Genomic DNA, 27,494 nt, shown 5'->3' with positions numbered 1-27,494 from the left:
TGTATCGTAACATATATTGTACTGTACTCACCAAGATTCTGTCCGTCATCACCATACTTGAACGTATGCCTGCCGCGCGAAATGTTAAATATTTTACAATTTTGTCGTATCGCTATCGCATTCGTAAGATCGAAATATCGCAAGTCGGACCATCGTAACTTGGTTGACTGAAACCAGGGCATCGATCTCATCCACATTTATCTCTGTCTCTCTTCCAATCCCCATCTCTCCCTTAGTTGGAGGTTCTGAAGAACCCGCGGGTCTGGCTCGATGCGAGCACGCAGATATTCTACTCCCTGGGCCTCGGCTTTGGAGGAATGATGGCGTTCTCCAGCTACAACCCCATAGAGTGCAGGCTCACATACAGACCCACAGCCTCGCACTGAGACCCCCACAGACTCTCTCAGAGACTCGAACACTCACCCCAGGAGACCGACAGAGTTGTTCAGAGACTCACAGACTCTCATAAAGGCTTGCACTGAGACCCGTAGACTCACACAGGAGACACACAGGAGATCCACAGAGTTGCACGATGACACGTGGTCTCACACAGGAGACACAAACTCTCCTAGATACATATATATGTTGTATGTACATGTTAAACTTATTTCATACCGTACGTAGCCAACCATGCTAATCGAAGGTGCGGGGAAGGACAACAATCTAAAAACAAAAAGCAGTTATATTAAAATTAGAGGCGTAGTGTCGCTGTTTTTAAAGACAGCGTACTCACAGCAGAGAACTGTAGCGACACGACGGCCACACTATACTGTAGCCGGCACCAAACTGTGCCACACGTCCTCTCGCATGGCCTTATGGGAGGCTTTGTACCGATTAAGTTATTTTGTATTAATGTTTATTTTCTGATGATTATGTACACGTACATCATCGGAACAGGAAAGTGTTGTTACATAGTTACATGGTTACAAAGTTACAGCGTGACACAATTACAGCGTTACAGAGTTACAGCGTTAGAGAGTTACAGTGTTAATAGAGTTACAGTGTTAATAGAGTTACAGCGTTAATAGAGTTACAGCGTTATAGAGTTACAGCGTTACAGCGTTACAGAGTTACAGCGTTACAGAGTTACAGCGTTAAAGCGTTAAAAAAGCGTTACAGAGTTACAGCGTTACAGAGTTACAGCGTTACAGAGTTACAAATTTACAGAGTTACAGATGTACAGAGTTACAGCGTTACAGAGTTACAGTGCTAGAGAGGTACACCATTCCGGTGTTACGGCGTTACAGCGTTACAGTTTTAAAGCATTAAGAGTTACAATGTTAGAGAATTACAGCGTTACAAGGTTACAGAGTTACAAAGTTACATAGTTACAGCGTTAGAGTTACAGCGTTACAATCTTACAGAGTTACATAGTTACATGGTTACAAAGTTACAGGTTACAGAATTACAGCGTTACAGAATTACAGCGTTAATAGAGTTACAGTGTTAAAGCGTTACAGAGTTACATTATTACAGAGTTACATCATTACAGAGTTACATCATTACAAAGTTAATAGAGTTACAGTGTTAAAGCGTTACAGAGTTACATTATTACAGAGTTACATCATTACAGAGTTACATCATTACAAAGTTAATAGAGTTACAGTGTTAAAGCGTTACAGAGTTACATTATTACAGAGTTACATCATTACAGAGTTACATCATTACAAAGTTAATAGAGTTACAGTGTTAAAGCGTTACAGAGTTACTGCGTTACAGCGTTACTGAGTTACAGCGTTAAAGCGTTACAGAGTTACAGCATTACAGTGTTACAGAATAACAGAGTTACAGTGTTACAACGTTACAGAATTACAACGTTAATAGAGTTACAGCATTACAGTGTTACAGAGTTACAGTATTACATCGTTACAACATTAACAGAGTTACTGCGTTACAGAGTTAGAGCGTTACAGAGTTACAACCTTACAGTTACACAGTTACAGCCTCACAGAGTTACAGATTTACAGCATTACAGTTATGGCGTTACAGAGTCATAGAGTTACAGCATTACACAGTTACAGAGTTACAGCAATACAGAGGTACAGAATTACAGAGTTAGACCGTTACAGTTACAGCCTTACAGATTTACAGAGTAGAACGTTTCTTTGCTTTCCTCTGTCGTGGTGAGGTTTTTTTCACTCACCTTTTTCACATTTGAATCAAACGTCGGATGTGCAAGTCCCAGGTGCAATGCTCATACCCGCTCCTGACCCTCGTCTTTGTGGGACAGAAACGACTGCGAGAGGGATGCTGTGACCATCGCGTGCATCAACAGCGCCACATCGCTATTCGCCTCCATTCCCATCTTCAGCATCCTGGGCTTCAAGGCCACGACGGCTTTCACCGGATGCCTGGACGGGTACCTGCCCCGCCGGTCTCTCTGGTCGCGTGATGTTGAGAATAACTCGCTCTCCCTCTGTGATCATCCCTGTCCTTTCTCAAAGGTGTCAGTGATCATTTGTTCCCTTTCCCCCGCACCTCTAATTAGTGCAGTTGGCTACGTACGGTGCGAAAGAAGTTCAACATACGGTACAGTGGAAATGGAAGTCACTGGGAAAATTTGTAGTGAGGCTGAGTAGCTTGTTTTTGTATGGGTGACAAGATTGGCTACTGAAGGAAATAATTTTCAGGAGGGTATTTATTTAACATAAAAGCAGAATACAATGAAACACCTCTCTCACCAAGCCTCGCAAAATGTGAATGTGTATGTGATGCTGACAACACCGGAGCAATGTTACTTGTACGCCAAGAGTCCAGGTTTGTATCTCTTGCTGTCGACAACACCCTGATGACCCTTGTATGTGTTTATGTTGAACTTTGTTCACACCGTACATAACCAACCGTGCTAGTCGGAGGTGCGGGGGAAGGACAACAAATTGAACACAGTTCTAAATAAATGAGTTTTCAATCTAGAACCTTGTGTTGAACACCCACACGATCATGAACAATGCCTTGGTATTGCTACTCCATCGTCAGAGGTACAGTAGTCTCACCTCGTTACGGACCGGGCGATCATAGTAGCTGCGGTGGTGAGATGTTAAGTACCACACCTGGTATACAGGATGTCGTGGGTTCGATCCCGACCCTGACAATGCCTGTTGTGACTGTGGAATCTGCGTGTATCTCTCTTTCCCTGTGGTCATGGTGGATTTTTTTCTGGGTCCTCCGGTTTTTCCCTCCAAATTTAGAATTAACGTCACACGTTTGGAGTATTTGGTTACTGCTGTAGTGTGGTAAAATACGCGGTGTGCACTGCTGTTCGGGGGCAGGCAGGTGCGCGTGTGCAACGTAAGGTTGTTCGTGCAAACCGCCACCTCTTTAAGGGGAGATTCGGTTGCGGACGGGGTTGGTCCGGGGTCGTACGCTAGCACCGAAGGTGTCGCCTTGGAGAGGTGCGATAAGGGGTAATTGATGGCCCGACAGGCACCAGCCTGTTGGGCCCTAAAGAGACACAAGGGAAGAGTTGGATAATTGGGAGGAGGATGTAAGGGGGTGTGTGAGAGCGGAGCGGGAGTTCGGGGTTCTGGGACCAAGGTGAAGCCATCTCGCCGCTGCCGCTCAAGCCAGGGATGGACCTCAACCCTCACGAGTCGACGGGCGGGTGATGGTTGATCCCCCCGCCCGGATCGGATGAGTGAGTGGGTCTGAGGGAACGTAGGCGAAGGCAGCGACGCAGAGGGAGAGCAGCTCTGTGCAAGCTCTGTGTGAGCGAAGCCTCTGCGCGAGCGAAGCTTCTGTTTGAGCGCTGATGTGTGTTAGCTCTGTGTGAGCACGACTGTGTGCAAACTCTGTGTGAGCTGCTGTCTGTGTGCGGAGCTGTGAGTGCGGAACTGCTGAGAGGAAGAGCTGTCGCAAGCAGGTCAGCGAGGTGTAAAGTAGATAAGGGAAGTTGGCTAACAAAGTGACCGAGTAGACAGATAGGAGTACCTACAACTGGTATGAGAGAGGTGCGATAAGGGGTAATTGATGGCCCGATTTTAGAGAGAGTAATAAGGTGTAAGCAGGTGACTTGGAACGTTTCCGACTGAGTGATTCTACACGACATTACACTGCTATAAATTTCCACGTAATAAGCCGCTTCGTTGAGCTGTCAGCTGTGATAACCAGGTCGCTTCTGAAAAACAGCTACAGTGAGCCTCACCTGGTAAAAGTAAACAAAAAATTATTTAGGTTGTAGTCATTGGTTAAAATCTATTATCCCCTCTCCCTGTTCATGATGAAGTTTTTTTGGGTTAGATCACATATGTCGCAAGCCCACCTCCACTCGACACGGCCAATCAGGTGGCATAATGTAGACAAAACCCACAAACAGTATTTGAGTTAATGATGCTGGTAATTACAACAACCAGCATCGTCAGGTACATGTCAGAATTGTGAAGAAGTCTTCCCGTTTCCGGTCTTACATCGAGTAAAGGTGATGTCATCACTGTGCGCCTACCAAACGTGAAGAACCCAGGCAGGAGGGGTTAATCTTACCTATAAAAGGCATTCTTTGTGTGTGGCTGACACTTGCGAGCGATTTGGCTCGCGAACCGTGGGGTTCACGTTTTTAAAAAAGTACCCAGGTAGTACGCCATAAGTCCCGTAGTGAGCCAGCGCTATTCCGATTTCGCGTCCGTCACCTTTAAAGTAGTTTAATTAGCAATTTAGTGCTGTTTTGGTGATTTATTTATTACATCGCTCCTCCGAACGCACGCCAAAGCACGCATCTGTGCATGCTCGCCCCTACCAAGTCACACGCGTTCGGTGGGGGGGGAGAGGGCAATTCTCATTCGTGTGGACACTGTGCAAGGTAACAGATTTACAGCTTCCTTCAAACATTTATTACCATGACTGTTTACTCATTACTATTCCTGTTATAAAATATTAAATGACAGTGATTAACCAATGTTTGATGATAGTTACCCTAAGTAACACGATTTTTCTCCTTAAGTAGCACAGTGCTACTTTTAAATTGTTCACAAAAAAACAATTTGAGCGGAAGAATAGCCTTTTTCTGTACTCTTGAGGGATAAGCAGCCAAGTAATATCACTTACTGCACAGGGGCAAACCAATAAATATACTCATTGCTAGTACGTCTTGGTTCAAACATATTTACACTTGCCCCCTCAGTACGGGGGTTGAGCAGTGACGTTATGTCAATCACGCTTCATTTAGGCACATCTGGTCATAGTTACAGGTAGGATAGGTTGATTTATTATTCGTTGACTTTCATTTATTTGCCGCTTTTGCTCGCGGCAAATGTTTGCAATAAAATGGCGGAACACCCTCGTCGTCGCTCTTAATTACCGTACTTATTATACACGCGTGCATTTCCCCTCTCCCTTGCTTATTTCGCTAAAGTAAAGTAGATAGAAAACTATTATTTTAAAACTTAGTAAATATAAAAGTGATAGTGTGCGAGTGTGAGTCGATGTGTGTGTGTGCGTCTATGTGTGTCAGTCGATGTGTGTGTGTACATCCATATGTGTTTGTAAGTCTATGTGTGTGCAGGTCGATGTATGTGCGTGTGTAAGTCAATGTGTGTGTGTGTGTAAATGCAAGTGTGTGCGTACGTCGATGTATGTGTGTGAGTCGATGTGTGTGTCAGTCCATGTGTTTGTATGTCAGTCAATGTATGCGTGTGAGAGTCGATGTGGCTGTGTGTGTAAGTCCATGTGTGTGCGTAAGTCGATGTGTGTGTGTAAGTTGATGTGTCTGTGAGTCCATGTGTGTCTGTGTAAGTCGATGTGTGTGTGCGCAAGTCGATGTGTGTATAAGTTGATGTCTGTGTGTGTCTGAGTCGATGGGTGTGAGTCGATGTGTGTGTGTACGTCGATGTATATGTGTGTGTAAGTCGATGTGTGTGTGGGTCGATGTGTGTGTGTGAGTCGATGTGTGTGTGTCAATGTGTGTAAGTCCATGTGTGTCTACGTCGATGTCTGTTTGAGTCGATGTGTGCACATAAGTCCATCTGTGTGTGTAAGTCGATGTGTGTGTGTGAGTCAATGTATGTGTGTGTGTGTGAGACGATGTGTGTGTGTGTGAGTCGATGTGTGTGTGCGTCGATCTGAGTGTGTGTCTGAAAGTCGATGTGTGTGTGAGTCATTGTGTGTGTGTGAGTCGATGTGTGTGTAAGTCCCAGCCACCGCATGCCGAAACAGCTTTTGTTTGGCCGGATTGAGGGGGCTAAGCGGGCGCGGCACGGGCTAGAGAAGAGATGGAGTGATGTGGTACAGGAGGACGTGGAGCTGAGTGGACTTGCCGATGACTGGTACCAGCGGTGTCAAGATCGGCCTCTGTGGAGGAGGCTCGTGAAGGATGCTACTGGGCAGTTGGAGGCAGTCGCCCTCCAACAACAACGGAGGGCGGAGGAGCGACGCTCACAACAGCGAGCGGAGCGCCGGGTGGCTAAAGCACAGCAGGTTGGCACAGTAGGGGGCACAGGTGGTGCATCAGCCAGTCATCTCAGTCAGTCGACCCGTGGCACCTGGGTCTGCCCCGTGACCTCCTGCCAGCGGGCGTTCGACACTTCACGTGGCCTCAGGGTGCACATAGCCTGGCACAAGCGTCGTGGTGACGTCACCGCCACTTAGTGGCGAATGGCGGTTGTTGTTGTTGTGTAAGTCGATGTGTGTGTGGGTCAATGTGTGTGTAAGTCCATGTGTGTGTATCGATGTGTGTGTGTAAGTCCATATGTGTGTGTGTAAGTCGAATAGTGTGTAGGTCGATGTGCGTGTGAGTCGATGTGTGTAATTTGATGTGTTTGTGCATCGATGTGTGTGTGTAAGTCGATGTGTGAGAGTCTATATGTGTGTGTAATTCTATGTGTGTGTGTGGGTCTATGTGTGTGTGTGTAAGTCGATGTGTGTGTATAAGTCAATGTGTGTGTGTGGCTCGATGTACATGTGTGAGTCAATGTGTGTGTGTATGTGAGTTTGTATGTTAGTCGATGTGTGTGTGTACGTCGATGTGTGTGTGTTTAAATCAGTGTGTGTGTGTGTGATTGATGTGTGTGTGTAAGTCGCTGTCTGTGTGTATACGTCGATATGTGTGTGTAAGTCGATGTATGTGTGAGTCGATGTGTGTGTTTGAGTCCATATGTGTTTGTGTGTAAGTCGATGTGTGTGTGTCTTTTTCGCCCGGACAACGCCGGGTACTTCCCCCTAGTGTATAAATATAAATTGTAATTGATATGTTAATCTTAAAATATGCAGTTCATATCACTGGTTAAGGTAGTCACGGTCAATCAATATACGGTGACATGAATATGCATCCAATTAAGTGTATTACTTAATATTATGCTTCAAAGCAGCACTGAACCTGTAGCTGTCATTGGTTAAAATAAAATCTCAAATTCAATAGATTATCTAATTAGTCTTGGCCAGCAATAATTAGTTTTAGACAAAACATCAACGTTATCAAAAACACTCTAATGTCCTTGTTGGCAAAGCATGTTCTGTAACTGCTGACAATTGTGCTTGTGAATACAATTCCTCACCACCCATGTTTTTCGTATCCGCAGTATTTATGTGTCCATGCTTTTCCTTTGGCATACCAATTTGATAACCACGGTTTCGAGTTTTGTGTATCCTCGGTTTGGCACAACAACAGGCACCGCAGTAGCGAGATGTTAACTACTTCACCTGGTATATAGGAGGTCGTCGGTTCAATTCCAACCCTGACGCCTGTATATTTGGAGTTTGCGTGTCTCTCTCCCCGTGGTCGTGTGGAATGTTGTTCCAGGCTCTCCGGCTTTTTCCTCATAAATGTATGAACATGCTTTGAGAGTATTTGGTTGCTATCAATTTCCACACTATAAGCCACTTCGTTGAGCTATAATTTGTGATAGCCAGGTGGCTTCTGAAAAAGAGCTACATAGCTCAGTGGGCCTTACCTGATAAAACAAAACAAAACTTAGTTTAATTTCATATCACCTGCATTGGTGATCCCTCCGTGCATCATCTCATCTCCCAACTCCCACCACCAACCCTCTCTCTTGCATAGTGACCGTTGTAATGTGTGGATTTTGTCCTATTGCTATGCATTATACCAAGTTTCTTGACGTTTATTTGCTGTTTATTTGCATAAAATTGTGACCTTAATCATGCAGAAGCGAGAACGAATACTTGACAGGGGCTTCCTCGTGGGGTCGGATGCTTAACAGGGTCTTAACAAGTCTACCATTAGAACATCCCCAGTACGTCATCCTCATCAATGTCATCATCACCTCAGTCTTAAAGGTAAAGAACATTATTTTTTTTAATTACGTTATTTGAACTTTATTATTATGTCATTGAGTATTTTACATGTGTTTCGTGAAGGAACGGGCAACTTAGTGAGGCTTTGAGTGCATCCACGGCCGCGGTTGCCCTCACCCCCGTTTCCCACATCGGGGTTGAGTATCGCCAACTGCGGCAGTTTTGCCAACCACGGCAGTTTTCAGGAGATGAGGGATTACCGTCACTGGTATTTCTTTAGTGCTCTTTTTAGTTTGTGCCAATCTTTTATCTTGTCCATGGCAGAAACATCCTCAAGCTGACCAACGAGTTTGACCTGGCCGAGGGGAATGTCACGCGAGACTCCTACCACGTTGCCCTCGCCTCCCTCAACTCCACGTGGCCCCAGCGTGTCCACTCACTTGGCATGCTGACGTGCAACCTGCAGCAGAATCTCAACCAGGTAGTGTGTCTTCTCTGTGCTCAGCTTCTCGCTCCACTGGTGTTGAACAGAAATACTGGTAGTTGGTTACCTTACACGTGTGTATATTTAACTTTCATCGTATAGCCAACTCTGTTAATTGGAGCTGCGGGGGAAGGACAACAAATTTAACAGAAAAAGCAGTTCTAAAAAACTAAGTTTTCAATCCAGATTATTTAAAAGTGCATATCTCCAGTGGCTTCCTAATATCGGAAGGAAGAGCATTCCAGACGGCCGCAGGAGCGCAGCTGAAAGCGCATGATGCGGTGCCCGTCTTGGTTCGATGGTTAGCCAAAAACTTCTGCGAGGATGACCGGAGTTCACTTGTTGGTTTATGCTCCTTGACGAGATCAGCAAGGTATCCCGGTTCATTTGTTTCAAGCACTTTGTGTGTAATGAGTGCGACTTTGTAATGCAACCTTATTATACTGTGGTCTCTCCTGGCATCTCAATTGTATGGGAGGAGTTTCTTTATGGATTTTGGGCTGGGTTTGGCACGTTCCGTAAGCAACAACCAACAACAACCGCCATTCGCCACTAAGTGGCGATGATGTCACCACGACGCTCGTACCAGGCTATGTGCACCTTAAGGCCACGTGAAGTGTCGAACGCCCACTGGCAGGAGGTCACGGGGCAGACCCAGGTGCCACGGGTTGACTGACTGAGATGACTGGCTGATGCACCATCTGTGCCCCCTACTGTGCCAACTTGCTGTGCTTTAGCCACCCGGCGCTCTGCTCGTTGTTGTGAGCATCGCTCCTCCCCCCACCGTTGTTGTTGGAGGGCGACAGCCTCCAATTCCTCAGTAGCGTCCTTCACGAGCCTCCTCCAGAGATGCCGATCTTGACACCGCTGGTACCAGTCATTAGCAAGTACACTCAGCTCCATATCATGTACGACATCACTCCATCAATTCTATAGCCCATGCCGCGCCCGTTTAGCCCCCTTGATCCGGCCGAACAAAAGCTGCTTAGGCATGCGGTGGCTGGGCATGCGGGCTACATGGCCCAGCCAATGCAGCCTTGCCTACCGGAGGAGCTCAGCGATGGGACTTTGTTCAGATCTTTCAAGGATTTGTGAGCTTCTCAAGCAATCCAGCCTGGTTAAACCCAGGAGGGATCGTAGGCAGGCCAGCCTAAATGTTTCTTACCAGCGAAGATATTCCATTAGGGGGTTCCACGTTTCACAGGCGTAGAGAAGGGAGGGAATGACTGTGGCCGAAAAGACCTGAAGCTTTGTGCGGAGTGACAGACCAGGTAGCTTCTACACAGCATTACGCAACCAATGAAAAGATGATGCCGCTAGACTGATTCGGAGTGAGACCTCTGCTGTTAAACTGGAACCGGTCAAGAGCACACTACACAGGTATGGGAAACTCACCACTCTCTCCACAACTGCCCTATCACCAATTGGGAGTTGTGGCGGTGGAGTGTCCGATGGTACAAATACACAGGCAGGTACTTAGTTTTGGTGGGGCTGATGGTAAGGCCCCACCTCTTAGTGGCAAGCTGCAGGTTCAGCAGCAGCACCTCCAACTCCTCCTCTGAGTGAGCAGCAATTACCAGATCATCGGCATACATAACATGGTTGAGCAATAGGGAGCCATCCCTTGACCGCACCCAGGCATCGATCAGCCTCCCATTGTATCTGTACCAGATGGAAATTCCTCCGGTACAAATATTGAAGGCTTCACGAACTACGTGGTCGAAATAGATGTTAAATAATGTTGGAGCCAGAGGACATCCCTGTCCCACCCCAAGGTGTACAGGGAATGGCTCCGACTCCCGGCCACATAGTTTTACCCGGGCCCGCTCACCATCATGAAGGTCCTTAATGATTGTGAGCAGAGGGTCAGGGACTCCGAAAGTACGAAGAACAACCCAGAGCCCAGGCCTATTTATGGTATCATAGGCCTTGACCAGGTCAATAAAGCAGAGATGTAGGTCTTGTTGGAATTCCCTACACCTCTGCTGTAGCAGACGGACAGGAAATATGACATCGGTGCAGGACCGCCCTTCCCTAAAACCGCATTGGGGCTCCACAAGCCTCTCCTCAGCGTGCCTAGCAAGGCAATGTTGAATAATCCTTGCCAGGACCTTTCCCGGCACACTGAGGAGTGAGATGCCCCTGTAGTTGTTACAGTCTGTGCGGTCCCCCTTCTTAAAGAGGGGGACCACCAGGGCATCCTTCCAGTCCTGCGGAATCCGTCCAGTGGTCCAGATTGTTATGATGTCATGTAGGGCAGTCTGTGTACAAACGCCACCCTCCCTCAGCATTTCGCTTGGGAGATCATCTCTGGCGGTGCCTTTCCTGGGCTCAGACTCTGGATCGCCTGCAGTACTTCCTCAACAGATGGCACCTCATTCAGCCACTCACAGGGGGTGACTTCCAATATTTGAGGCACCGCAGCCTCGGCAGGGTCATCCCCACTTTATCCCACGTTGTTATCCGGCTGAGGGATGTCCTCTCCCCCAGGACCTCACAGAAATGCTCAGAAAATCTGCAAACCTGTTCCTGGGGGTCGGAGATTGGATCACCGTTCTTTCCCCTAATGATGGTAATAGGTGTGGCGCTGCAGGTTACTTTTTTATGGAATTAAAGAGCAATTTGTGATCGCGGGCCATTGAGGCAGACTCCATCTCCTCAGCAACCTGCGACCACCACCGATCCTTGCAGCGCCTCACGGCTCTCCAAACCTCCAAGCGAAAGCTGCGGTAAGCGACAGCGTTGCCCGTCCGGCACCACAAGGATGTAGGGGTTTGTTTTGACAGACTTCCATAAGCACATGCCTAAGCACGTGCATTTAATATAATTCATGTGCTTTTCTGCACAACGTTCTAAATTAATCTCTTGATTAATTTCAACACAAGAGGTTCCTCCTCTAATTATTTTATTCAAAGTTCATGCTGTACGACTGATACATTGGTGACTTAAATGAGGCTCCCTCAATTCCTTCCTGTGCCGGTTCACCATCACCCTCATTTAGACTGAAAACTAATTGCTTTAGAACTGTTTATCTAAATACAACACATAAAAACATAATAATCACGTAAAGCAGTGTACTCTAGTCAAATTAAAACTATAATAAAATTCCGGGCTGGAACGGCACCTTCACCGTTATTCCTGACAGGAAAATTACTCCCCACTTAATGCAAATTTGTTTTATGCGGCAATTTGGCATTATGCTTTCAGCTGCGCTTTTGCGGCCGTCTGGATCACTCTTCTGATATTAGGAAGCCACTGGAAACTGCGCACTTTTAAATCATCTTGATTGACAAATTCATTTCTTTAGAACAGCTTTTTGTGTTTAGCTTATTGTCCTTCCCCCGCACCTATAATTAGCACCGTTGGCTGCATACAGTACAAAAGAAGTTGAACATACGCACACACATACATACAATTGGGCCGATATCACTTTCATGTATAGCGGACCAGAGTTTTGGCAATTATTGGTAGTACCGGCTCCCCACACTGGCGTGGCACCTGCTTGCTGCCTTCCCGCTGGTCTGTAGTTCCTCATCCCGAGGTCATGTCTCTGTCGGACGATGGGTGGCAGCTCTTTTCCTGCTGTCGCCTCCAGGTTGTGAAATTCACTTCCATTGGACATTCACTGTGCTGAGTTCCTCGCGTTATTATAATCAAAGCCGTAAGACATAACACATTTTAAGGCCTTTTTCTACTCTGTGAATAATTCATGTTGGGGTTGTATTTAATTGGTGTAAGCCTGCATGTTTTTTTGTACACTTGTGACCTCCAGCTTCAAGGCACTCTATAAGTGTCAATTATTATAGACTCACAGACTCTCGTGGAAACTCACAGACTCTCATAGAAAGTGTTGTGTGGCCAGATGTGGTGCTGGCCACACACCCTTTGTGTGTCATGCCAGCCTTCATCGGCGCAACTCGCTAAAAGCACTTGCCTCAGCAGTCAGTTCAAAGCTATATCCAAGACCTTCGTCTGCCCGTGTTGTGTGTGTGTGTACATAGGCAGCGTCAGGAACTGGACTTGTGTTCATCGTTTTTACTGAAGCAATACTGAGCATGCCCGGATCACAGGTGAGCTCAGGTTGGAGTTAATGCGTTTGAGTCCTAAGTCTGGGTGTTTCTCTCTCATGTATCAGAGACACTGAGCCAGCACTGCTAAGATGCTGGGTTCGAGCCCTGGGTCTGGGTATTGCCCTGTCTCTCTCTAAGAAGGTTCATAGTAAACGTATTCGAGACACTGAGCCAGCACCACTGAGGCCTGAATTGGCTTCCAGGTTCCAGCTGTACCTGTGATTTAACTGGCTTCTGTATGTGTGTATGTTGAACTTTCGTACCGTACGTATCCAACCGTGTTAATCGAAGGTGCGGGGGAAGGACAACAAACTAAACAAAAGCAGTTTGAAATAAATTCGTTTTCAATCTAAATGATTTAAAAGTTAATCGCGCCAGTCGTTTCCGAATATTGGAAGAGCGTTCCAGACGCATCTGAAAGTGCAAGGTGACCGTGTTTATTTGATGGTTCGCCAAAAGCCGCTGCTGCGTTGGTGACCGGAGTTTGTGTGATGGTGTAATGGGTTCAACTGAGTTGCAGACACACGGGGTAACTTCCCCTTAACAGAATAACAACCTATGGTGGTGATCACCAGGCTAACTGCACTAGTTACAATGTAACTGCTACTACGGACCGGGACCAACGACTTCGGCCCGGGTCCACGTGTTGGAGACTCGTTTAACGGAGAACGTAGACGAAGGGTTTCTTCCAGGATGAATAACAACCCTGGCCCCTTCGGGACCCGGCTTATATTCTCTGTGGCGTGGCCGGCTCCGCGCTTGGCCACGTCTACCTTCGAGAATCCTCGGGAAGGATCTGGGTCCCAATCACGTGACCCCCCCCCAGCCCCCTCTTGGGGCCCCTTTGTCAACTTAGCCAGTCACCTGTCCTCCCGGGTCAAACAGAGTGCCATGGCCTCACACAACCTCATCCTTCGGCCGGCACCCACACATCATGTCCTGTAGGGTCAGCACTGCTCTTAAAGCGTGGTGCCATCTAGCTCTATTATTCAGCACACACCGGGCCCCTCTAGGGCTGGAACTGCAACCACATCATTGTGGTATCCGGTGATGTCGCTACACCGCACGCCGTGCCCCTCTAGGGCCGGTACTGCACCCACAGCCTGTTGACATCCAGCGATGCCACTACAATTGTTTATGCTCCTTGACGAGATCAGCAAGGTATTGTGGTTCATTTGTAGCAAGCAGTTTGTGTGTGTAATGAGTGTGACCTATAATATATTCGTTTGGCAACCGGAAATCAATGCAGCTCAGCGAACACTGGTCGGACACTTCTGAAGTATAGTGATCTTGTGGTCTAATACCCGTCACCAGTGACTGGCATAGAGTGGACCATAGTTTCAAGTTTCTTTTGGTTCACCTCGTGAGAATTCAAGAGGCAAGCAGAGAGTCTAGTTTGTAAGAATGGTCTGGGGTAACCAATGTTACTTAGAGACACAGAGAGACCCACAGTGATACATATATATGTGTAGTGAGTCCAACTGAGTCGCAGACGTTGTCTTTGGAGCAACACTATTTATTTCACACATTAACGAAAACAGCCCGCATGCGATGAAATGCTCATCGAACGTGCGATCGAAAACAATGACGTCCACTGGAGGCCCGCTAAAACCAACTCCATCAAACGCTGAAAGGTGGCCGGCACAGAGTGGAGCCCCATCGGAAGCCGATTAAACTCAAACAACCCTTGTGGTGTTCGAAAAGCCGTCTTGGGCCTTGAAGCCTCGTCCAGCGGAAGCTGCCAAAAGCCCGACAAAAGGTCAAAGGTGGAAAAGAACCGCGTGCCCACCAAAGCCTCCAACGAATCGTCCATACGAGGGAAGGGGTATGCATCCGCAACAGAAACCACAAAACCCCAAACTGCCATCGTGCTGCTTAACAAGTACGATCAGAGCACCCCATGGACTGGTGGATGGCGAGATGATATCTACAGCCAACATCTCATCAACCGCCGCCCGAACGTGTTCCTTTTCGGCCGGGCTCAGGCGGTAAGGATTCTACCGAATAGGGGCGGCATTTCCCGTGTCAATATGGTGGCTCAAAAGGGACGTGCAACCGATATCAAATTTACTTTTACTAAAAATATCGGAAAAGTCCCGCAGGAGCACTCTCAGCTTCCCCATTTGTCCCGCGGATAAATCGCCACATTCAGAGCACAGTCTGTCCATCCAGGCCTCATCCACATCCCAAGGTCCGTGAGCCCGAATGCCAACCCCGACATTGTCCACGATATCCGCCTCCGGACACACTGGAGACGCATGTGCAATCACGGAACCCTCCTGAATGACCGTCATGTCCGACCCGGCATTAAGGACTTGTATAAATGGTGCCTGGTCCCGGGACACCAGCGTCTGAGCCTCTACGAGTGACATCTCCCAACTAAGCTTATTTGAGGAAACCAACACAATGCCGTCCCCCACAGTGCGCGCATCGAGTGGTTTACGCAATCGAAGGGACACCAACATTTGCACGCCGGGCGGAATCCGCACTGTTCAGCACGCAAGCGCTTGTACCATGACGTTAGCAGAACACATGCGGGTCGGAGATGGAAGAAATGCTATACGCCGTCCCGACGGCAATTCTAAATAGCCCCGGTCAATACAAATCTTCAGAGGCTTTTTGCCGAGAAATGCAGTCCCCAGTAAGCAAGGAACAGCCAGGGCCGTAGAAACCAAAACATGGCCCGACAATGTGACATCGACAATGCGCAACCCAACAGTAATCCAAGCGATTATCCTTAACAATCCGCCGTTGGCGCAAAACATTGTAAATGAGGTCGGAAATAATGGTTGAAGACGTGCCAGTGTCAACTAGCATGCGAATTTCAACCCCCTCAATGAACCCAAGCACAGCCAACGACCCCGCGGCCGCTGCAACCACTCGATGTGCCAGCTCCGACCACTGATCTGGTCAGAGCGGCCGCGCGTCGCAAACACACACCGACTCCCCCTGAAACCGCGACACAAATCGGACCCCCCGATGGGTGAAGTGAACCCTGGGGCCGAGAGTGAGGTGTGCCGCGAGTCGCCTTAGGGAGCAGGGAGTCGTAGGAAGGCGGACGTCCCCGGGGCCGCCGTCGAGGAACCCGGCAGCCTGATTGGACATGCCCCGGTAGGCCACAGTTGTAGTAGGAGACCCAGCCACTGCTGGACTTGGCTTATGCAGAGCTCGCCCACCACCGGTCATCCTGCCGCCGATTGCCGTCACCCCGACGATCGCCGCTCCGCTGATGCAGCGTGCAAGCAGAAGCAGGCTCCTCGTCCGCGTGGGCCCCGGGCTCCGCGGAAGACAGAGCATGCCACCAACACCCTGTCACGTTGCAGGGTCTGCTGCGCCTGTATGCACCTGGCGATCTTGAGTGAAGAGACCTCACCGTCCTCGGCAGGGAGCACAGTATGGAGGTCTTTGGCGAGTCCCGACATCTTCTCAAGGCCATCGTGATCCATTTTCGGGAACGCTGCCTTCACCAGTGCCAAGAGTGCACTTCGGTAGGAGAGAGCTGACTCACCATCCCCTTTTCGTCTTATGGCGAACTTTTGGTGGGTGTTCAGCGGGGGCTCGAAAACAGTGGCCATCTGGTCAAACGCCTGCATGAGGGTGGACCGCTCGGACGGCGGAATAGCGAGGAATGCCGCCAAGGCATCATCTTCAAGGGCGGCGGGCAGCGCTTTCAGCGTGACCGCCTCCGACCATCCCGCCAAGTCGGTATGAGTGAGAAATGGCCTCTTAAACACCACCCAGGCGCTGCTGTTGGCAACAAATTATTTAATGAAGGGCAGTCGACGGCAGAGCGACTGGACATCAATCAACGAGGACGTCCCGCTTCACTGGGAGCCCGCACCGCACACTGTACGTGGTGCCTCCATGCTGACCAGCGCTCACCCAAACCCCACTAGGGCTGGTACTACGCTCAGCAACTGGGCTGTACATGACAACAAATTATCCGCGGTGGCTTCGTAAGCCCGGCACCACACAGTGACATTCACAGTCACTACATCTGTATAAACCCATACATATACATAGAGATACGTAGAGACACATAGAGATACATACTGACACATAGATCCATGTAGATACGTATAGACACATATATACTCAGAAGAAGAACATATATACACGTGAATATACGTAGAGATACAAAAAGATGCTGACACATGGACCCATATAGATATGTATAGATCTACTCAAAAGAAGAACCTATATACACATGAAGATACATACAGACAGGTGGAGGTATAGTGAGATACATACTGACACATCGAGATACGTAGAGATTAACGTAGTTTCAAGTCTGCTTTGTTTAACAAAGTGAGAAGCCAAGAGACCAGAATGCAAGTGTGACCTGGGTCAACAACAAAAAAAGTCATACCAAAAAACTAAAAACATATCCTGCTTTGGAGCTTTCGCGACTGCAGGAATTACTCTTTGGTTCTTTCAGTAAAGTCACGTAGAAAGAAAAATCAATTAAATATTAGCATACGACGTTTCGATTGCAACACAAGCAATCATCATTAGGTACGAATGAAAGAGAAAACAAACCTAGTAAACTTAGAATATAATGCAATACAACACAAAGAGTCGGCTAACATAACAGTCAACACCCTACCTGGTTGATTACGTTCTTCCAAATATTGCTAAATTTGAGAGAGAGACAAAACGCAGACATGTAAACACATAGACACATGAGCAGAGAGAGATAACACAGAGACACACAGAGAGAGAAACACACACATAGGCACACAGAGAAACACCGCCTCTGTATCGAGGCCTTAAATAGAGAGAGAGGGGGGCAGAGAGAGAACGGGGGGGTAAAGAAATTAGCATGTCAATGAGAGATTTGGAGCTTTCGTGACTGCAGCAAATACTAGAGCAGGGGTCGGGAACCTATGGCTCGCGAGCCAGATGTGGCTCTTTTGATGATTGCATATGGCTCGCAGATAAAACAAAATATTCTCACTTGTTTTAATCCATCCATCGATTTTTCACTGCGCATGTCCTGTTCAGGGCTGCAGGAGCAATTGTCCATTATTTTAATTGGATGATACTGGCCTACGTTTGCCGTTGCTGGGTAAAACAGGTAAACGCCCCCTTTTGAATCAGTCTGAGACTGCGTCTGCTCGGTCATTAGCTCAAAGCTAACCCTTCGACGAAGAAGATGGCGAAAAGAAAAAAAGACGACGAGTATCGTACATTTCAGGACGAATGGACCGAAGAATTCGCCTTTGTGGAGAGAGCGGGTTCTGCGGTGTGTCTAATTTGCAATGACAAAATTACATCGTTGAAACGGTCGAATGTAAAGCGGCACTTCGACACGCGCCACGCTACCTTTGCATCAAAATACCCTGCGGGAGACAGCAGAAAGAAAGCGTGCCAAGAGCTTCTGAGCAGGGTGCAAGCTAGCCAGCAGCAACTCCGCGTATGGACCCGGCAAGGTGACTATAATTCGGCTAGCTTTGCTGGTTCTTTAGCAATAGTGAGGAACGGAAAACCATTCACAGATGGCGAGTATGCTAAAACGTTCATGCTGGATGTAGCCAATGAACTTTTTGATGATCTTCCGAACAAAGACAAGATAATCAAACGGATACAAGACATGCCTCTGTCGGCAAGAACTGTTCATGATCGTACCATCGTGATGGCAAACAAAGTGGAGGAAACGCAAGTGAAGGACATAAATGCAGCGCCGTTCTTTTCTCTGGCTTTGGATGAGTCAACAGACGTGAGCCATTTGTCGCAGTTCAGCGTGATTGCAAGATATGCTGTTGGTGACACACTGCGCGAAGAAAGTCTTGCTGTTCTGCCATTAAAAGGGTCCACAAGAGGTGAGGATTTATTCAAGTCTTTCATGGAGTTTGCTCAAGAAAAAAGTCTACCTATGGATAAACTTCTCTCAGTGTGTACTGATGGTGCTCCGTGTATGGTGGGGAAAAACAAAGGATTTGTGGCGCTTCTCCGTGAACATGAAAATAGACCCATCCTAAGTTTCCATTGCATTATACACCAGGAGGCACTTTGTGCTCAGATGTGTGACAGGCAGTTTGGCGAAGTGATGTCGCTGGTCATTCGTGTGATCAACTTTATTGTTGCCCGAGCCTTAAATGATCGCCAGTTTAAAACACTGCTGGATGAAGTTGTAAATAACTATCCTGGTCTGCTTTTGCACAGCAATGTGCGTTGGTTGTCAAGAGGGAAGGTGCTTAGCCGTTTTGCGGCTTGCCTGAACGAAATCCGGACTTTCCTTGAAATGAAAGGCGTCGGGCATCCTGAGCTAGCCGACACCGAGTGGCTCCTCAAGTTTTACTATCTCGTAGATCTGACTGAACATCTGAACCAGCTCAACGTGAAAATGCAAGGCATTGGAAATACAGTGTTATCCCTTCAACAAGCTGTATTTGCTTTTGAAAACAAGCTGGAGCTTTTCATCACGGATCTTGAAACAGGTCGTTTACTACATTTTGAAAAACTGAGCCAATTTAAAGATGCATGCACAGCAAGTGAGCCCATTCAAAACCTTGATCTCCACCAGCTAGCTGGCTGCACATCCAGTCTCCTACAGTCCTTCAAAGCACGCTTTGGAGAATTTCGTGAGCACACTCGTCTTTTTAAGTTCATCACCCATCCAAACGAGTGTTCACTGAACACAGCCGACCTGAATTACATCCCTGGTGTCTCCGTCAGAGATTTTGAAGCAGAAGTGGCTGACCTGAAGGCCTCAGACATGTGGGTGAATAAGTTCAAGTCACTGAATGAAGATTTGGAAAGAATCACACGACAGAAAGCGGAGTTGGCGAGCAAGCACATGTGGACAGAAATGAAAAAACTCCAACCCGAAGACCAGCTGATTCTCAAAACTTGGAACGCGCTTCCTGTCACATACCACATACTGCAGCGTGTGAGTATTGCTGTATTGACCATGTTTGGATCTACGTATGCATGTGAGCAGTCATTCTCACATCTTAAAAACATCAAGTCCAACCTACGATCACGTTTAACGGATGAAAGCCTCAACGCTTGCATGAAGCTTAACCTCACCAAGTACCAACCCGACTACAAAGACATCAGCAAATCCATGCAGCACCAGAAGTCGCATTAATGGTGAGTGTTATAACAACATTATTTAAAAGAATAAATTCAGAGGCTTATTATACTGACATTTAGTTGAATTCACTTTTAAAATATATTATATGGCTCTCACTGAAATAAATTTCCAAATTTTTTGCTTTCATGGCTCTCTTAGTCAAAAAGGTTCCCGACCCCTGTACTAGAGCGACAACACAAGGACACACAGAGAGAGAATCAAACAAACTTAGTAAACTTTTGAAATGTAATGCAATGCAACACAGAGCGTCGGTCAACACAATTAAAGCATAGCCTGGTTGATTACGTTCTTCGAAAGATTGCTAAATTGGAAGTTAAGTGTGAAATTTTGAGAGAGAGACAAGACACAGACACGGAGACACAAAGACAGACACACAGAGAGAGAGAACACAGACACAGAGAAGGAGAAAACAAACTGCAGGAAATACTAGAGAGACAACACAGAGACACAGAGAGAGAGAGAGAAAACACACTTAATCAAAACAAACAGTAAAATTTGGAAATGTAATGCAATGCAACACAGAGAATCGGTCAACACACAATTAACGCATAGCCTGGTTGATTACGTTCTTCCAAAGATTGCTAAATTAGAAGTGAAGTGGGAAATTCGAGAGAGAGACAAGACACAGACACGAAAACACAAAGACAGACACACAAGCAGAGAGAGACAACACAGAAACACACGGAGAGAGAGAGAAAACAACCTTTACGAATGAAAGAGAAAACAAACCTAGTAAACTTAGAAATATAATGCAATACAACACAGAGAGTCGGCTAACATAACAGCCAACACCCTACCTGGTTGATTATGTTCTTCCAAAGATTGCTAAATTTGAGAGACAAAACACAGACACTGAGACACATAGACAGACACATAAGCAAAGATAGATAACACAGAGACACACAGAAAGAGATGCACACTTAACCACACAGAGAAACAACGCCTCTGTTTCGAGGCCTTGAATAGAGAGAGAGGGGGGCAGAGAGAGAGGGGGCTGTGAAGAAATTAGCATGTCAATGAGAGATTTGGAGCTTTCGTGACTGCAGCAAATACTAGAGCGACAACACAAGGACACACAGAGAGAGAGTGAAAACACAGGTAATCAAACAAACTTAGTAGAATTTGGAAATGTAATGCAATGCAACACAGAGAGTCGGTCAACACACAATTAACGCATAGCCTGGTTGATTACGTTCTTCCAAAGATTGCTAAATCAGAAGTTAAGTGTGAAGTTTTGAGAGAGAGACAAGACACAGACAGGGAGACACAAAGACAGACACACAAACACAGACAACACAGAGACACACAGAGAGAGAAAACAAACTTTACGAAAGAAGGAGAAAACAACCCTAGTACAAATTTTGATTTAAAGCTATTATTTTATTGTTTCCCTTCTACGTTACTTTACCGAAAGAACCAAGAATATGAAACCCTAGTACACTCAGAAATATAATGCAATACAACACAGAGAGTCGGCTAACATAACAGTCAACACCCTACCTGGTTGATTACGTTCTTCCAAAGATTGCTAAATTTGAGAGAGAGACAAAACACAGACACAGAGACACATAGACAGACACATAAGTAGAGAGATAACACAGAGACACACAGAGAGAGACACACACATAGGCACACAGAGAAACAACGCCTCTGTATCGAGGCCTTAAATAGAGAGAGAGGGGGGCAGAGAGAGAACGGGGGGGGTAAAGAAATTAGCATATCAATGAGAGATTTGGAGCTTTCGTGGCTACAGGAAATACTAGAGAGACAACACAGAGACACAGAGAGAGAGAGAAAACACACTTAATCAAAACAAACTTAGTAAAATTTGGAAATGTAATGCAATGCAACACAGAGAATTGGTCAACACACAATTAACGCATAGCCTGGTTGATTACGTTCTTCCAAAGATTGCTAAATTAGAAGTTAAGTGGGAAATTCGAGAGAGAGACAAGACACAGACAGGGAGACACAAAGACAGACACACAAACACAGAGAGACAACACAGAGACACACAGAGAGAGAAAACAAACTTTACGAAAGAAGGAGAAAACAACCCTAGTACAAATTTTGATTTAAAGCTATTATTTTATTGTTTCCCTTCTACGTTACTTTACCGAAAGAACCAAGAATATGAAACCCTAGTACACTCAGAAATATAATGCAATACAACACAGAGAGTCGGCTAACATAACAGTCAACACCCTACCTGGTTGATTACGTTCTTCCAAAGATTGCTAAATTTGAGAGAGAGACAAAACAGACACAGAGACACATAGACAGACACATAAGTAGAGAGAGATAACACAGAGACACAGAGAGAGACACACACATAGGCACACAGAGAAACAACGCCTCTGTGTCGAGGCCTTAAATAGAGAGAGGGGGGCAGAGAGAGAGGGGGAGTAGAGAAATTAGCATATCAATGAGAGATTTGGAGCTTTCGTGGCTACAGGAAATACTAGAGCGACAACACAAGGACACACAGAGAGAGAGAAAACACAGGTAATCAAACAAACTTAGTAGAATTTGGAAATGTAATGCAATGTAACACAGAGAGTCGATCAATACCCAATTAACGCATAGCCTGGTTGATTATGTTCTTCCAGAGATTACTAAATTGTGTGTCTGTCTTTGTGTCTCCGTGTCTGTGTCTTGTCTCTCTCTCAAAACTTCACACTTAACTTCTGATTTAGCAATCTTTGGAAGAACGTAATCAACCAGGCTAAGCTTTAATTGTGTTGACTGACTCTCTGTGTTGCATTGCATTTCCAAATTTTACTAAGTTTGTTTTTATTAAATGTGTTTTCTCTCTCTGTCCTTGTGTTGTCTCTCTAGTATATGCTGCAGTCATCAAAGTTCCAAATCTCCCATTGACATGCTAATTTCTCTACCCCCCCCCCCTTCTCTCTCTGCCCCCTCTCTCTAAGGCCTCAACAATGAGGCGTTGTTTCTCTGTGTGCCTATGTGTGTGTCTCTCTCTCTTCGTCTCTGTGTTATCTCTCTCTGCGTATGTGTCTGTCAAGTGTCTCTGTGTCTGTGTTTTGTCTCTCTCTCAAATTTAGCAATCTTAGGAAGAACGTAATCAACCAGGTAGGGTGTTGTCTTGTTTTAGCTGACTCTCTATGTTGTATTGCATTATATTTCTAAGTTTGCTCGGTTTGTTTTCTCTTTCATTCGTACCTGATGATGATTGCTTGTGTTGCAATCGAAACGTCGTATGCTATTATTTAATGTATTTTTCTTTCTACGTGACTTTACCGAAAGAACCAAAGAGTAAAAACGTATCACAAGAGGAATTTAAAGTATCGCGCACAGACCCGATTCCCTGCAGTGTAATAAAACCATCGACTTGCTTAGAGACTCATTGACTGAAACACACTGACATAGAGACCCATGTCTCACATGGCGGCCCAAAAACTCACATATGGAACAATAGACTCACACAGAGTCCCATAGACTAACACAGAGGGCCCATAGACTAACACAGAGGGCCCATAGACTCACATAGAGATCCAAAGACTCACACAAAAACCCATAGACCCCACACGGAGACTGATGAACTAACCCGGAGCGCCGGTGTGCATCCCCATGTGCAGGTGTGGTCCGTGCTCTTCTTTGTCATGCTCTTCATGCTCGGGCTCTCCTCCATGTTCGGCCACATTGAGAGCATCCTCACTCCACTGCTCGACCTACACGTCTTCCCGGCCAGGTTCCCCAATGAGGCGATCTCAGGTCACTACACGCCCCGCCTCTGGGCCTACGGGCTTCTGTGTGGGGTCTGTGGGTCTCTGTGTGGAGTATATAAGTCACTGTGTGGGGTCTACGGGTCTCTTTGTGAGGTCAATGGGTCTTTTTCTGGGGTCTATGGATCACTGTGTGAGTCTATCAGTCTCTGTGTGAGTTTATGAGTCATTGTGTGGGGTCTGTGGGTCTCTGTGTGAGATTATGGGTCACTGTGTGGGGTCTGTGAGTCTCTGTGTGGGGTCTGTGAGTCTCTGTGTGGGGTATACGGGTCCCTGTGTGAGTTTACGGGTCTTCCTGCGGGGTTTATGGGTCTCTGTGTGAGTCTACAGGTCCCTGTGTGAGCCAAAAAAGCCACCACTCTTTTGAGCCTCACGGGCGCCATGAATTGCCCTGCACCCCACGTCCCAGGTCTGATCTGCGGTGTTAGCCTCCTCATCAGCCTGCTGTTCACGCTGGGTTCTGGCAGCTACTGGCTCATTGTGTTTGACAGCTACGTGGGCTCCCTACCGCTCCTCTTCACTGCCATGATCGAGCTCCTTGCGGTCATCTACATCTATGGCTACCACAGGTGGGTGCCGTTTGATTAAATGGTTGATTATTATTTTTGTTTTCTCGTGGTAATAAACATTCAGCCATGCGCTGGCTTTACGAGCATCACTCATCGTGATTGGCTGAGCCTCACTGCCTCCTCACTGGAGACTGAGAAAACCGGCACATGACCGGGGACCTACAATAGTGCCGCTTGGGGAGACAAGACGGAGACCAGACTTAAACGAGACAGAGATGAGGCAAGACAGAAATGAGACGGAGACAAGACGGAGGCGAGGCCAGACTTAGACAAGACGGAGGCGAGGCGGAGACTAGTCGGGGGCAAGACAGAGGCAAGGCTAGATGGAGACAAGACGGGGGCGAGACAAAGGTGAGATGAAACAGAGACGAGACGGAGGTGAGATGGAGACGAGACAGAGAAGAGATGGAGGTGAGATGGAGACAAGATGGAGACGAGACAGAGAAGAGATGGAGGTGAGACGGCAGTGCATGTGTCTTCCCATGGCAGCAGCATCATCACGAGCAGTGTAGTCACGACGTGTTCTGTATAGGCATCTCGCGGTCAACTTCGTGTGGTCAAGCCACAGGGGTGGGCGCAATCAGCAAACTCTGTCACTAGTACATTGACACGAAACTGCAAAAATCTCGATAACTAAACCCGCGAGAGGGAAGGGTTTGCTGCATTACAACACCCATCCGGGGGTTTGGTCTGATCTCTCCCCTTGCGCTCGTCTTCGGCTAACTTCAGGTGGGTGCCGTTTGATAGACATTCTTTTTTTTCCGCTCGTGGTAAAAAAACCTTCAGCCTACATCTACACCGCTCGCGGTCCCCACTCGAGTGGGGCAGTGAGCCCAATCTCCTCCCTTCTTTAAACTGCACACGTGGTGGATCACACACAGGTGTTGCTAACACTCCCCTCCCATGGGCGTAGAGGAGTGGCCGTACCCTGGCCTTGCCAAGAGAGGGTAGTACAGCGAAAATGTTGACTCCACCTGTTCCTCCGTCTGTACGGGATAGAGTGTTTCCCCCTCTCATGTGTGGGTTTTCTCTAGGCGCTGCGGTTTCCTCCCACATGTGAACACTCATCATTGATTGCTCAATGATACCTTTGTATATAGGGGACCGCAGTGCTTGGGAAATGTTGGTGCGCTGGCTCCTCACCATTTGGTTGTTCCTGCCTTCCGGCATGTCTGTGGTTCCTCCGGGTGCCTTTGATTCATCCTCTGTCTTTCTACGAGAGCATTGACTCTTGTACGGCATTCTACGGCGTTACATGTCACACGTTACACGTTATAAGTGTCGCCATTGCACCACCCTGTATCTCGTTTCTGTCTCTCTGATTTAATGTCTCTATCTCTTCAGGTTGTATCAGTGTATATATCTGTGTCTACCTCTATGTCTGTCTCTCTCTCTGTGCAGGTTCAGCAGTGACCTGGAGTTCATGACAGGCCGCAGGCCTAACCTCTACTGGCGGGTGACGTGGTGCGTGATCAGCCCCCTGCTCCTGGTCATCATCTTCATAGCCTATGTGGCCATGCAGTCCAGCACTCCCTTCACCTACGAGACTTGGAACCCGGACTACGTGAGTGCATGAGACGTTCTCTTTTGCTCTGTATCAACAACAACAATAACAGCCACCATTTGCCAGTAAGTGGCGGTGATGTCACCATGGCACTTGTGCCAGGCTGTGTACACTTTGAGGCTATCACGTGAAGTGCCAAACGCCCGTTGGCAGGTTACTGGACAGACCCAGGTGTCATGGGTTGACTGACTGATATGACTGGCAGATGCACCACCTGTGTCCCTACTCTGCCAACTTGCTCTGCTCATCGTTGAGTAGAGCACGATTGGCTATGTACGGTGGGAAAGAAGTTCAACATACATATGTGAACATCGCTGCTCTGCCCTCCACTGTTGTTGAACGGCGCCTACCTACAACGGCCCAGTAGCATCTTTCACTAGCCTCTTCCACAGAGGCTGATCTTGACACTGCTGCTACCAGTCATTAAAAAGTTCACTCAGCACATTAGTTAATCTCTTTTCTAGCACATGCCATACCCGTTTAGCCCCCTCTACCCGGCCAAACAAAAGCTGCGTGGGCATGCGGTGACTGGGCATAGCCAATGCAGACTTGCCTGCAGGTGGCGCTCACTGATGGGAATTTGTCCAGATCTTTCAAGGATTTGTGAGCTCCACACACAATTCAGCCTGGTTAAACCCAGAAGGGATCGTAGGCAGGCCAGCCTGAATGTTTATAGCTATCGCAGATGTTCCGTTTGGGGAGTCCACATTCTCAAACTATAAAAAAGGGAACGCATGGCTCTGGCCGAGAAGACCCGAAGCTTTGTGTGGAGCAACGGACCAGGTACCTTCCACAAAGCATTACGCAGCTGGTGAAAAGATAATGCCGTCCGACTGATTCGGAGTGAGATCTCTGCTGTGAAACCGGAGCTGGTCATAAGCACACGGCCCCGGTAAGTAAAACTCTCCACTCTCTCTACAACTGCTCCATCAACAATGGGGAGTTAATGGGGTGGAGTGTTTGATGACACAAAATACTCAGGCAGGTGCTTTGTTTTGTTGGGGCTGGTGATAAGGCCCCACCTCTTAGTAGCATGCTCTAGGTTAAGCAGCAAAACCTCCAACTCCTCCTCTGAGTGAGCAGTAATCACCACATCATTAGCATACATAGCATAGGTGACCAATAGGGAGCCATCCCTTGACCGCATCCGAGCTTCAATCAGCCTCCCATTGAATTTGCTTTAGTAGATGAACATAGAGTGTGGATCTCTGTATCAGTCTATGGGTCTATATAGGAGTCTGTGGGTCTCTGTATGAGTCTGTGGGTCTCGATATAAATCTGTGGGTCTCGATATAAGTCTGCGGGTGAGTATGGTGAATCTATGGGTTTATGTATGTGGCTGTGGGTCTCGGTATGAGTCTGTGGGTGTCTGTACCATTCTATGGATCTCGATATGAGTGTGTGGGTCTATGTGTAAATCTTTGGGTCTCTGTGTGAGTCTATGAGTCTCTGTATGAGCCGATGGGTATATGTGTGACTCTGTGGGTCTTTACACAGCAGCAGCAACAACATAACCCCCCCCCTCCCCCCGCAACTGAAAAATATTGGTAGAACCCTCCTGAAAAAGAATATTGATGCTCGGTGACTTTTTGTTGGGTAAATAAGCGTAATATCATTATAACACTTTCTGCACGTACACAAAGACAAAGATCCCCCTCATACCCTTAACAGATAGTTGGTGCAAGCACTGTTAGCGAGTGCCTATTAAGGCTGGCACGGCACACAAGGGGGTGACTAGCCAGCACCATGCCAGACCGCCTTTGTCTACCCAGTGGTGATGT

The 27,494-nt window shown here is 47.2% G+C and overlaps 1 protein-coding gene across 5 annotated transcripts in view; it reads left to right on the top strand.

Annotated features, from left to right (window-relative positions):
- LOC116946514 (sodium-dependent neutral amino acid transporter B(0)AT1-like) overlaps positions 1-27,494 on the top strand; it is an 85,932-nt gene that overhangs the window by 54,071 nt on the left and 4,367 nt on the right. For 4 of the 5 annotated variants that reach the window (XM_076070156.1, XM_076070159.1, XM_076070157.1 and 1 more), the window contains 7 exons: positions 237-349; positions 2,231-2,359; positions 8,506-8,662; positions 12,667-12,735; positions 23,434-23,569; positions 23,990-24,149; positions 25,551-25,713. In XM_076070156.1, the coding sequence (XP_075926271.1) occupies positions 237-349; positions 2,231-2,359; positions 8,506-8,662; positions 12,667-12,735; positions 23,434-23,569; positions 23,990-24,149; positions 25,551-25,713 (927 nt within the window). The remainder of the gene's footprint in view (positions 1-236; positions 350-2,230; positions 2,360-8,505; positions 8,663-12,666; positions 12,736-23,433; positions 23,570-23,989; positions 24,150-25,550; positions 25,714-27,494) is intronic. The other variant, XM_076070158.1, reaches the window with a different exon arrangement.

Source organism: Petromyzon marinus, chromosome 27, assembly GCF_048934315.1.
Source record: "Petromyzon marinus isolate PM22_M1 ecotype Great Lakes invasive population chromosome 27, UKy_Petmar_22M1.pri1.0, whole genome shotgun sequence".
NCBI lineage: Eukaryota > Metazoa > Chordata > Hyperoartia > Petromyzontiformes > Petromyzontidae > Petromyzon > Petromyzon marinus.
The sequence above is the reverse complement of the archived record's forward strand: the minus strand, read 5'-3'. Positions and strand labels throughout refer to the sequence as shown.